Below are 13,429 nucleotides of genomic sequence, written 5' to 3' on the forward strand. Positions count from 1 at the left end.
GTCTTTGAGGCTTATTTTCTACCTGTAAGCTGGACTGGATCCTGAGTTCCAGCTTCCTCCAGTATTTGGCTGCCACTCTCTAGACCAGCATTTCCAATTTTCTCCCACTATTTTGACTTGGAATCACTGTGAACTTAAACCTGCCCCTTCTCCGAAGCCAGGCAGGCTGAAGCTGGACAACTTGATATGGGCTTCAGATGGTGTGGACCATCTTTGTGCCTGTGGCCAGGTGGCCACTCAGAACCACCCCCAGGGACATTCACACCACAAACAGTCTGATTGCCTGTCACTGCTTGCACTCTATCTGAAGATCCTTAGAATCCGACAGTTCGAAATCTTCTCAACCGACTGCTCTCCCCAACCGACTGCTCTCCCAATTTAGAAAACGGAACTTCTAATTTGCTTCAACTGTCGGCCTTTGTTTTTCTTTTGTTCACATAGAAATGCCTCTCATTAAATCACCTGATTGCCCACATCACATAGCTGCCTAATTCAGGTGGAAGCCCAGGTGCGACACCGCCTCCTGAAATACAACATCAAGTTCATCCTGTCCTAGGAAATCACGAGGATATGTGTTTGCTAATACATCATGTTATGCCTATGTAAATAAACTTTTTTTTGTAGATCGACTTAGGTAAAACCTGAATCTGATTATAACCCGGTTGATTTATTTGGTTGGTTAAACCTTGGCTCCTGGGTATCTCGGCTCTGGGGAATTTTTCAATCCTTGGCTATTGTTCTCCCTACAATCATCATATTGTATGCACTTGAAGCTTTTAAGTGCCTGTGGGCAGTCAGTCCCCTGCCAAATGGTATCCAACAAGATCAGGCAACTGGAGGAAATCAGCAATAACCATGTGAAGGAATGACGAAGATGGTGACTACAGGGCCCTCTGGCCTGATGCCTCCATGGAAACAGAAATGTGTGATCATCCTCTGGACTGGCTCCCAAGACCATGATCCTATGGCCGGTCATACTCTCAGCCGGCTTCACGGATGACCAAAAGCGGGGGAAATGTTAAAATCAGAAACAAATGAAGACCAACCTTGAAGGGTCCCCGAGCAGACAGAGCCGGTCCAGTCAGGCGGGCAAAGCTAACTGGACCTGGTCATTTCTTGCTTGTGTCTCTGGAAAGGATAAGCAAAACGTGCACCGCTTCCCAAAGTTGCTATGACCGGTAACCACTGAAAATTATACCATTTTAACTCACCACTGTGAAGCATGTTCTGGTTTTAGTGCTCCAGGGATTCGCTGGTTTTATTTCGGCTATTTTGAACCTTTGACAGAAGTCATCTCATTCTGTTGGAAACTGACACGGCCATTTTAGGCCTTTTCTGACTCGCCCTGTTGGCTGTAATGTGTCTTACACTTGAGCAATCCCCTCCGAAAGAGAAGGTGAAACTGACCTGTTGGCAAAAAAAAATCGCCCCACAATGAGGAAGGTGCCTATGCTGTAATTGTGTCTGCCAAGCCGGAACACAGAGCATGTCATTTCAGACCGCACGAGGGCATTTTATAGACCCTCCCCACGTCCCCTCGATTCCTGGAACTCTGTCACAGCAGCCTGTGCAGGCCGGCTTCTCAGGGCAGAGCGTCCTGTGTCCCGGACGCGAGGTTCTCGCCGGCCGGGGACACACACCGAGGGTAGGAGGCGACAGAGCTTGGCATGGCGGGCCTCCAGACCGGAGAGGTGACCCAGCTGGCTGGGCCGGGCTGAGTGGCTGGGCCCAGCACGTGACCTCCGAGCCTGGCTCCGTGGGGGGTGGGGGTGGGGCCGCCCTGGGCGCCTGGGGATGAAATCGACATTTGCCTCTGGCAGGAAAGCGAGCCTGTCAGACTCTGTCTCCGTTAGACCCTCCACCCACGGGAACGGGGGATTTCGGTAGCCTTTTAACTTTGTATCTCAGGAACCAGAAAGCCCAAGGTAAGAGTTACTTATCACCTAGAAAAACAAGCTTGCGAGGAGTGACCTAGAAAACCACACGGCCACATTTGTTGAGTTTTAAAATCCGGTGCTGAAAATAATAGATCGTTGTGAGGGGCAAGGGCCCCTGGTTGTTCCCAAATTACAGACCTTCTGAACAGATATTTGGTTACTGTGGAGGGAATGGCGGTAAAAGAGCCCAGGTTAAATATAGAAGGACGTGAAACCTGCAGAATAAATAGCAAGTAGGTAACTCTTATCTGCTTGTAAAACAATGTTTCACATCTCTTTGGGGGGGGGGGGCTGGGCAAGGGAATGTTAAAATTGGGATTTAAACTCTATTGAAAATAAACCAGTCTATATGAAGCTGGGATACAAGTAAAACCGGTTCCTGCTTTTGTCCTTTCACATTTCAAAACCGTTTATATGGTTTGGCAGAAGAAAACTTGGTATGTTCACTGCTCAGGTTTGAAATATGCCCTTTCAAATTTACATGATCACTGTTGGGAATTTTCTAAGGCTTTCTAGGCAAGGCTGTTTTGAGTTGTGAATGAGAACTGTTGACATCGTGCATATTTTCTGTAATAGTAAGATGACTCACTTTCTGCAGAATGTGATAAAAATTAAAAAGCGTGAAATAGTGAGTTCTTGTGAATTCACTCCTTCATGTCTGAGAGATCAAATTCCTTGCCAGAAGATTTAAGAAAACACGGGTAGGTGGCATGAATATACGGTATCCTTATTTTTTTTATTTGGCAAATCCACGTTAATATGGATTAGAATGTTATGCTAGTGACAGTAGACAAAAGCCTTACTCACCAGTGCAATTAGCGTAATATTCCATGATGAATATGCTTCAAATTAAAGTATTTGAGGTATGACTTCAAACATCGAACCTCAGTGCAAAGTATTTCCGTGCGCTTCGTATTTCAACTGCCCTTTTGATTTACACAAAATCGGTTTCTCCGTTGCATTTGATAAAGACTCTTAAAACTCAAACACTAAGTTGTTCCCTGTCGTTACTAATCCCTGTACTGCTAACTCTTCTGAAATCCTATTACACGCTTGGAGCCTGTAATCATTCGGGTTTCTCCTCCTGTGTGCTGTTTGTTTCCCGTAGCCGGTGAAAGGCCAGGCAAGCTGCGCACGTCCAGCAAACTGCCCAGAGGGGAGGCCCCGGAGCGGGGCTTCCCGGTCCCCCGCTCCTCACCTCCGGGGACTTCCAGGTCTTCCTCGCCCCCCACCCTCTCCCCGCCTCGCCCGGAGGGCGTCACGTGGCGGCGTGGGACCCGCCTCCGGTGACGTCACCGCGCTCGCAGCCGTCGCGCTGAAGAAAGGATGCTCTAGGATGCTGTGCAGGTGGGCGGCCAGACGCGCCATGCGGCACTGCAGGTAAGGGACGCGCGGCGCCCACTCTGCAGGCGGAGCCCCGGCCTGCAGGCGTGCGGCCCGTCGGCGCCCCGGAAAGCGAAAGTGGGGTCTTGGGCCGCTGCGGCTGCTGCCTGCGCCAGGCGGGGGTGCGGCGGAGGGGGGGGGTTGTCGCAGGCCCACGCGTGACTCGGGTCTTGGCGTGCCCATCCGGGGAAGTGGGCAGGGGCCAGACGGGAAGACCGGGGCCTCTCGCTCAGGAGAGCGAAGAATCTGGAACCGTCAGCCTACGTGCATTATAGGGAGAGGAAGGGGCTTGTCCAAGATAACTGTCAACTGTTTTCCAGCTGCCATTGTGCTTCATAAATCATGACACATTGACTAATTCTCCTTACAGGGGTTTGTCCTCAGGATTTAGCCTGATTTCTTTTAAAGCAAGAGCCCCTTGGCTTCGAATGGAGTGGAAACTTCTTGGTTAGCAATTCAAAGAGCTAGATGTGCAATATAAATCGTTTTTGCAGAATTTTGCAAGGTTCCAGCGTTGAAAGGGGATATGTCACAAATGCATCCCCCCCCCCCGCCAGGTGTTTTCGGTAGATTAAAAAATAACGGTATCCAAGAAAACAAAACACAATAGAATAAATAAAATGAGCTGCAGCCTCCGAAGATAACTGCGGGCGTTAAGAGCGGATTAGCTGCATCTCTGAAGAACAAAGTGGATTTTGGAAGGGGGGGGGGTGGAGACAAATACCAAACCCCAAGAATTCCCAGTGTTCTTTTTAATCCCCCCGCCCCGTGCTGAATAATTAGCCTGCTGGAAGAAGGGGCTTGATGACTCAGCGGCAGATGGGGGGGGTGGGGGGGGGTGGTGTCAGGTGACTTTTCAATTCTAGCCAGACGGGGTGGGGGGGGTGGGGGTGGGATTTTAATGGGCTCTCTTAGGCGTTCTGACCTGTTTACATTCCTTTCTCTGGTTACAGCCTGAGGCCAGGACATGGGTGGGCACCCTTAGGAGGAGAATGTGGCATTCCTTCCTGTAAAACATCACTCCTCTGGAGGTCGGGGTGTCCGTAAGCTGTGTTGGAACTCACACCATGAATAATTTGATTCCCCAGCAACTGTCGGAGGACAATGTTAAAAAGCAGTGCTATTTTAGTTGATAATTAAAGAGGGTTCTCTATTCTTTTCCCCTTGCTGTGGGCTTACTATGATGTCAGGCAGCCCCAATAGCTTTGGCTCTAAGAAGGGGATTATATACTTCCTCTCTCTGCCTATTTTCTGACTAATTTTCAATTGATTTGCCCTGACTATTTATTTCAGAATAAGGCAAAGCTATAAAAACAACGGATAATTCTCTTCCAACTTAGAACTTCATAAGTTTGCCACCCAGAAGACATCGGTGGGGGGGGGGGGAGAAAAATGGAGATGTGTAAATGTTTAAATGTTTAAAGAAAATGTGGGGTGGGGTGAAGTCAGCAAGGCTTCTCATTTGCTAAAATCAGACTAATGTTTCAGAGAAATTAATGCTGTGTCAGAAAACGAGCTGGCAAGATATTGGAACGTAGTCTCGCGTGTACTTCAGCCTAGAGATCCAAATATCAAAATCGTATCTCTGTCACATCCACGTCTATATCTATATAAATATGCATACATTCATGTCTCTGTCTCTATCTCTGTAGCTATGTCTTTGCTACTGTAGTCTTTTTTTAAAATTTATGTTTAACTTTATAAGAAAACGCCAAACTATTTTCCGAGGTGGGTGTACCAGCAACGTAGGAGAATTTCCGTTAATCAGGATCCTTGCCAGCACCTTGAGTTTTTATTTTTTGTTTTTTAATTTTAGCCATGCTTGTAGGTATGTAGTGGTATCTCTTTGTGTTTATTTATTTATTTGTGAATGAGTCTTATTGTATGTAAATGATTCCCTGCGGGCACCTTGGTATTACTAATTAAAAAAAAAATCTAGCTCTTCTGGTAGGTAACAGTGATCTCTCCTTGTATTTTTTTCTTCTTTTTGATTTTTTCAAAGCATTTTTTTTAACGTTTATTTTTAAGAGAGAGAGAGAGAGAGCGTGCTATCAAGCAGGGGAGGGGAGGGGCAGAGAGAGAGAGGGAGACACAATCCGAAGCAGGCTTCAGGCTCCGAGCTGTCAGCACAGAGCCCGATGCCAGGGCTGGAACTCACGAACGGTGAGAGCATGACCTGAGCCGAAGTGGGATGGCTTAACCGACTGAGCCACCCAGGTGCCCCCTTTTAAAATTTTTAAAGAATTGACTTGTCTATTGTGTTTCTCCCTGCTAGAATATGAAGTCCATGAAGGCAGGGATTTGTGTCTGTATTCATTCCTTTATCTCTAGCTCTGGGCCTGATACAGGGCATATTTAGTTAGTGTTTAATAAATCAGTCAATGTTTAGTAATTGAACAAGCCCCGAAGGCCTGGTGGGAGCCCCCTTGCTCACCCCAGAGGGGGTTAAGCCATCGGTGGTGCCCCTGCAGTCCTCGCTGGTGCAGGAGTCCAGGATGAATTGGATTTGGCCGCGCATTGCAAGCTGAAATCATTATCAAGGAGACAGCTAGCAATTTTCATTACCTCGCTGGTAACTGATCTTTATTTGTCACTAATTATTTTCAAGTCCCTGGATCCAACCATGTCTGAAGCTTCAATTAAAAAAAAATTACTTCTCCCACTGCGTCGCCCTGCCTTTGGCAACCATCAATCTGTTCTCTAGCTTCCCCCCCCACCCCCCACATTGGATTCCACATATAAGAGGGATCGGAAGGTATTTATCTTTCTCTGTTTGACTTACATCCTTTAGCATAATGCCCCCGGGGTCCATCCATCTTGCAAATGACAAGCTTTCATTCTTACGGGTGAATAATATTCCACTGTAAATATATAGCACAGTTTCTTTATCCATTTATCCATCGACAGACACTTAGGTTGCTTTCATGCTTTGGCTATTGTAAATGATGCTGCGGTGAACATAGGGGGGCAGATATTTTTTTGAGTTCGTGTTTTTGTTTCCTTCAGATAAATACCCAGAAGTAGGATTGCTGGATCATATGGTAGTTCTATTTTTAGTGTTTTGAGGACCCTCCGTACCGTTTTCCATAGCGGGGGCACCACTGACATTCCCACCGACCATGCGTGAGGGTTCCCTTTTCTCCACCTCTTCGCCATCACTTGTTATTTCTTGTCCTTTTGTTAATAGCCATTTTAACAGGTGTGTGGTGTTACCTAGTTGTGCTTTTGATTTGCATTTCACTGATGATGAGTGATGTTGAGCATCTTTTCATGTGCCCGTTGGCCATCTGGATGCCTTCTTTGGCAAAATGTCTATTTCGATCTTCTGCCCATTTTTGGATCTGTTTTTTTTTTTTTATTGTTGTTGTTGACTTGTATTAGTTCTTTATATTTTTTGGATATTAGCCTCTTATCGGTTATATGATTTGCAAACGTTTTCTCCCATTCAGTAGGTTGCCTTTTCATTTTATAAACGAATCCTTTTGCTGTGCAGACCTTTTTAATATGCTGTAGTCCCACTTAGTTATTTTTGCTTTAATTGCTTTTGCTTGTGTCAGATTCCAAAAACCATCGCCAAGACCTATGTCCAGGAGCTTACCGCCTGTGTTTTCTTTTTTTTTTAATTAAAAAAAATTTTTTAATGTTTGTTTATATTTGAAAGAGAGAGACAGTGCACGAATGGGGGAGGGGCAGAGAGAGAGGGAGACGCAGAATCCGAAGCAGGCTCCAGGCTCTGAGCTGTCAGTACAGAGCCGACATGGGGCTCGAACTCACGAACTGTGGGATCATGACCTGAGCCAAAGTCGGACGCTTAACCGACTGCACCACCCAGGCGCGCCCCTCCCACGTGTGTTTTCTAATAGGAGTTTTATGGTGTCAGGTCTTATGTTCGAGTCTTTAATCTAGTTCGAGTTAATCTTTGTATCTGGTGTAATTTCCTATATGTGGCCTTTCGTTCAGGGTTTGGACACCCTGATGTGTTGTTGCAGTAATTCAGCAACTTATTTATTGCAGCTTCCTTCATTCGGTTCAAGTTGGCTACAGGAATTAAGATCCTTGGGGCCTCCGCCTTCCCTCTCCCCCAGCCCAACCCTAGATAGAGCTGAACGGGTGATACAGACGGATGTAGTTGTGACCTGGATTCTTCTGGCTTCCGGACCGTGGCACCTTGGGCACGTTACTTCGTGTCTTTGGGCCACAATTTTCTCTTCTTCAAAGTAACCAAGAAACGTAGATCTCAGGGTTCTTCCGCCTCAGCAGTGGTGACATTGGGGGCTGGCTCAGGCTGTTGGGGGGGGCACCCGTGCCCTGTAGAATGCTTGGTCGCATCAAGGCCTCTGCTCACTAGCTGTCAGTAGCACCTCCCCAAGTCGTGACGACCAGAATGTCTCTAGATGCCGCCACGTGTCCCCTGGGGTAGGCAGCGGTGCCCCTGGTTGAGAAGCACCGATTTGGATGATCTCTAAATGTTCTTCTGGCTCCGGTATTCTAGAATTCGTTTTCCCCTCTGTCAGAGATCCAATTCCCTTTCGTCACGTCGTATATGTTGGGAAATACAACGAGAAGGCTTTTTTTTACGTTGTGGGTTCCAGAAGGAGCTTCTGTCCGGAAGGGGAGGCCTGTTTGTGAGTGAGCTGTCGCCGGGAATCTAGCTGGGACGGGGAGGCTCCCTGCGCCCGCAGGCCCCACAGCCGCGACCCTTCCTTGTGGCGGCAGCGTGTGGCGCCGTGGGAGGGTGGCAGGACGGTGGCGGTGTCTCGCCCACCGCGGAGCCCCCTCGGGGCACGGTGCTCAGGCGCGCCAAGCCTGGGGATCAGAGCGGTGCTGGGTCCGTCTCGTGGGGCCCACGGCACTTGCTGGTCCTGCCGCCTTGACCCGGGGGGATCAGAGGGACGGCAGACGGTCAGCAGGCTGGGAAACGCCCAGGAGTCAGCATGCGGTGATGGCCTTGGTGGTGATGGCCGTGGCATTGCATCGTGCGCCCAGTGTGGTGGGGGCGGGGTGGGACGCTTAGAATGGCCTGCACTGTGCGGTTCCCCGTCCCCTTGCCATCGGCCTTCTCTCCGGCTCTTCCCGGCCCCCCCAAAATTGGCATCAGGCACTTTGGCCCGCAGGGAGAGAGGCGCTGCGTGGGGGTGACATTTTCCCTGCGGGCCCCTCTCGCCCCTGCGCCTCTCCCGCTGGCTTGGCACCCTCGCTGGGCCTTCAGGCCCACCTCTGTGACAAGTCACAGCCCACAAGTCACAGCCGTGAAAGAAGTAGGAAATAGGAGGGTATTCACCATCAAATGAAACTTAAGAGACCAAGTGACTGTCCCGGCGCCCTCTGCTGCCAGAGTGCCAGACTAGGTGGCTTAGCAACAATAGCCGTTTATGTCCTGCAGCCCTGGAGGCTGGCGGTCCCAGACCAGAGTGCCCGCAGGGTCGGTTCCGGTGAGGGCCCTCTTCGGGGCTGCGGGGGCCACCTTCCTGCCCCCGCCCGTGGCAGGAGCCTGCGTAGCTCGCTGGGGTCTCTCCGTAGGGCACTGATCCCATCACGAGGCTCCTCCTTCAGGACCTGGTCCCCTCCCTACGGCCCCGTCTCCTGATTGCCATCACATTGGGGGTTAGCTTTCAACATGTGAATTCTGGGGGGACACATTCAGCCCATGACAATAACCAAATATAACTCGTGGCCCCCGTTTGGGCCCCGGCCCGAGCAAACACCTATAATCGGCGCCCGGGGACACCCGGGTTATGTTTATGTGAGTGGTCATTAGACGATATAAGGAAACTACCGTCAGTGTCACTAGATGTGATAATCTTGTGGTGTGGTAGGTACCTAGCGAAGCCACCCTGGGGTTCCTGACGCGAACAGTGAGGTGACGCGGGTTTGTTTCCCGCCGCCACGTTTTGGGGTCTTTGTTACACAGCTGTAGATAGCCAACACACGTGTACGTAGAAGAGTCTTATTTTTTGGTGACGCGTGCTGAAGTATTTAGGGACGGAGTGTCACGATAGCAACAAGTTACTTAGCAATTTCTTTGAACCATTTTTGGAGATCTCTTTAACGTACGGCTAGATACAAGACAGGTGAATTCTCATACCTGCTTCTACATTCAGTCTGTCGCAATATCACGCGTCATGTAGCCTCTGGAAAATTCTACTGTCTACTCACAAGAGAATGAGAATGGGAAAAGGCAGATAGCAATGTAAGATTATTATAAAAATATTTTTGATAGCATGGATCCCTTAAAGGGTTTTGGGGATCCCAAGGTGTTCCCAGATCACCCTTTGAGAACCGCTGTTCTAGAAAATAATTGATGTGTAAATGATTCAGTTAAATGGGAAGAGAAAAAGGTGAGGCAAATTCGGCCAAATGGAAACACTGAATTTGCTGCTATTCATTGGACTCTTCTGGATAATGTTCTGTGTATTTGAAAATGTTCACAATAGGGGCACCTGGGTGGCTCAGTCGGTTGAGCGTCCGACTCTTGATTTCGGCCCAGGTCATGATCCCAGGGTGGTGGGATCGAGCCCCGCATTAGGCTCTGTGCTCAGGGCAGAGCCTGCTTAAGGTTCTCTCTCTTTCTCCCTCTGCCCTTCTCCCCCTCTCTAAAATAAATAAAAAGATAAAAGGAAAATGTTCATAATAAAACATTTTTAACAAGATAGAGAAGAAACGTAGACTCTTGGGCATGTGGGGGGCTCTGACTGAGTGGGTCACGGGGTGAGGCCCGGCAGGAGCATTTTGGAGCTGGGCTCCGGGTGCCCCCGGTGGCCCTGAGGCCTGCTGGCCAGAGGTTCCCAGCCACCCCCCCTCCCGCCTCCACCCTCCCGCCCGATGGAGCCGAGCGCTGTTAGTTAGCGAGTGGTGAGGCTTATCTGTTTTCCCACTACCGATGGGCACCCTTGGGGACAGTCTGTTCCGCACACACTGTCCCTCCTCCGCAAACCCTGCGTGCCAGCTGTGGGGAAGACCGTGTTATCAAACCGTTGCTTAACCGCCTTTTCAGTGGACGGCAGAGATAAAGTTTCCTTTCTAAGGGCAGGGGTGGTTTTCCTTCATAGACCGTCGGAAGTATTTTTGAATGGCTCGTCCACGTTACGGACGCACGGTGACTTTCCAGCAGGATCAAGGTTAGGCAGAGAACACCAAGTCTCCTTTGTATCCCCGTTCCCCTGGTCCCCCCCCCTTCCCCAGGCAGCCACCGATAACTTGCTGAAATGTGGTTTCTGAAAATGGCTGTGCAAATGCACCCATCTACAGAGTGTATATCGTGCCCCTTTTTTTTTTTTTTTTTTTCAGTTTTTGCTTTTGTGGGATGTAATTTACACGGAGCAAAATGCATGGATTTTTATTCCGCTTGGTTTTGACAGAGACTGTTCCCCACACCTCCGGAGGGCCCCGTCTTGCCTTCCTTGAGCCAAACCCCGTGCGAGCGACAACCACTATTCTGATTTCCATCAGCACCGTTTACTTTCGCGTGTTCTTGAACCGCATATACACGGACCCCTGTAGCATGTACACTTTCATATCTGGCTACAGAGAGGTTTCCATGAGACGCAAGCCTCGGTGTTCATTCATGCCTTCCCTCCCGCATTTACTTCCTTGCTCAGCCAATATTTGTTGGGTCCCTGCGATGTGTCCAGACCCGGATTCTTCAACATTGACACTGCGGCCATTTGGACTGGACGACTCTCTGTGGGGGGCCGTCCTGTGCATCGTATGACGTTTAGCAGCCTCCCTGGCTTCTACCCACCAGATGCCAGTAGGAAGCACTACTGGCATTGTGACAGTTGTGACAGCCAAACTCCAGGCATTGCCAAACGTCCCCGGGTGGGCAGGAGTGCCCCTGGTTGAGACCTACCAGCTTGGGCAGTGAGACGCACTGTGGTGCCAAACAGACAAGGCTCATGCCCTGGTGGGACATTCGAGTTGAGGAAAGGGAAAGGAACCGTTTTATCGGTCGTGCGTCTAGTGAGGTACGGCAGGGGGCAAAGGATAGACGGTGATGGATTCAGAGTGCCAGTCGGGGGGTCACGAAGGCCTCTCTGAGGGCTAGCACGTGAACAGGGACCCACGTGAAATGAGGGAGAGCTATGTGAACCTGGAGGGCCTGAGTGTTCGGGGCTGAGGGAACAGCCAGTGCAAAGGGCCTGAGGCAAGGCACGGCCAGGTGCATTTGAAGAACCGCGAGGAGGTCGGTGGGTCCGGAGAAGAGCGACCCAGAGAACACGCGGTGGCGAAGGTGCGCCGACAGGTGGCGGGGGGCGGACCGTGCAGGGACTCGGCAGGGGCGGCGCCGGCCCCGAATTATTCTGAGCGTAAAGCTGCCGGCTGCTTTCAGGCATGGGAGCGACGCGTGGGGGCTTGTGTTTGAAAGGGTGACCCTGGCTGCTGTGAGAAGAGTCCGAGGTGGCTGAGAGAGGAAGCGGGCTGGCCGGTGAGGAATGCGATGGCGGCCAGGACCTCAGGGGCCTGGGTGGCCAGGTGAGCCGGAGCGCGCCTCTGGCTGACTTGGCGGCAGCGTGCTGGGCGCCACGCGGACTGCGCCGTCAAGTGCGAACGTGTAACGGCAGCTTGTGGAGACGGGCCCAGGAGGCCGCCCCGGGTCAGGGGCACGATTACCCTCGATGGGCAGCGGTGCACAGGGACAGCACGTGAGATGGCGCTTGCGGTCCACATATGATGCTAGAAAGGTCTCTTCCCGGCTGTCCCGTGGTGGATGAAGTCCCCTGTGCCCTTGGGTCACGGTTTGGTGGCCGTGATTCTTAGGGTCACGGTGACACCTGGACCTTGAGCCCGCCACACTCATCCTTGTCACTGGGTTTGTGAATTGGCTGCTCTCTGTGCCTGGAGGGCTAAGCCCCCGTGTCACATGCTGGCCGGCCCAGGTCACTCACGGCCCGCTGAGCCCTCCTCCGAGCGGCCACCCACTGTCACCCTATCCGAGCTCTCCCTGCCCCAGCCGGGTGTTGTCCACCATCGCCGTGCTGTATTTCCTTCCCTGCAGCCAGGTTTCACACTGCGGTTCTGCTCGCTGAGGCACCTGCTGTTGGCCAGACCTCCGTGTCATTCAGAGCAGGGAGCCCGGTTTGAACCCAGAGCTTCCCTGTCGGAGGTGACGGTAAACCCTCCTGATGTCACAGAAGGGGAGTCATGGAGGCCTGGGGACAGGCCCTCGAGTCTCCCAGGGTGGAGTCGGGCTCCCCCCCCCCCCCCCCCCCCCCCCCGGGCAGCAGCTCAGGTGCCTGGCAGGTGCAGGGCGTGTCTGGAGGGAGCACTTTTTACCGTGTCTCTGGGGGGCAGCCTGTGCTTACCTGCCCCTTGCTGCTTCGTTTCCCTTCTGGCTAAATGTGGAACTTCGTCTGTGGCTGTGGCCAAACATGAAGCCGTTTTTCTCCCTCCACTGTAACCCTTGGGGGCGCTGCTTGCTTTGGTGGGCTTTGTGGTGAGTAGATAGGAGGGCTGACCGCCAAGATTACAGACGAGCTATTTTTCCTCTCAGCTTAGTCATGCCTTCCACAAGCGCCCCTCTTGCCCAAAGCTTACTAACTGACCACACATCAGCCCTCATCTTTTTTTTTAATTAAAAAAAAAGTTTTTAATGTTTGTTTTTGACAGAGTGCGGGCGGGAGAGGGGAGAGAGAGAGGGAGACACAGAATCCGAAGCAGGCTCCAGGCTCTGAGCCGTCAGCCCAGAGCCCGATGCGGGGCTCGAACTCACAAACCACGAACGAGATCATGACCTGAGCCGAAGTCAGATGCTTAACCGACTGAGCCCCCCAGGCGCCCCTAAGGGAAACATATTTTTATTTATTTTTATTTAATTTTTTAAACATTTATTTATTATCAAGAGACAGAGAGAGAGAGTATGAGGAAGGGAGGGGCAGAGAGAGAGGGAGGCACAGAATCCGAAGCAGGCTCCAGGCTCCGAGCTGTCAGCACAGAGCCCGACGTGGGGTTCAAACCCGTGAACTGCAAGATCATGAACTGAGCCGAAGTCAGATGCTCAACCAACTGAGCCACCCAGGTGCCCCTCAGCCCTCATCTTGGTGACCCAGTTAGAGTACGCTTAAGCCACCCGGTGGCCTCGTCCTGAGAGCTCCAGGAGGGGCACCTCAAAA

General features: G+C 51.1%; 1 protein-coding gene across 4 annotated transcripts in view; it reads left to right on the plus strand.

Annotated features, from left to right (window-relative positions):
• Positions 1-1,775: 1,775 nt before the first annotated feature.
• CLCN4 (chloride voltage-gated channel 4) overlaps positions 1,776-13,429 on the plus strand; it is a 63,410-nt gene continuing 51,756 nt past the window's right edge. For 3 of the 4 annotated variants that reach the window (XR_009257354.1, XM_058714836.1, XM_058714838.1), the window contains exons 1-2: positions 1,776-1,925; positions 3,046-3,317. Coding sequence is in view for 2 of the 4 variants with exons in the window: in XM_058714836.1 (XP_058570819.1) it covers positions 3,274-3,317 (44 nt within the window). In the remaining 2 variants the exon portion in view is untranslated. Of the gene's footprint in view, positions 1,926-2,535; positions 2,639-3,045; positions 3,318-13,429 lie in introns of all 4 variants that reach the window. The other variant, XM_058714837.1, reaches the window with a different exon arrangement.

This window comes from Neofelis nebulosa, chromosome X (assembly GCF_028018385.1).
Source record: "Neofelis nebulosa isolate mNeoNeb1 chromosome X, mNeoNeb1.pri, whole genome shotgun sequence".
In the NCBI taxonomy this organism is placed as follows: domain Eukaryota; kingdom Metazoa; phylum Chordata; class Mammalia; order Carnivora; family Felidae; genus Neofelis; species Neofelis nebulosa.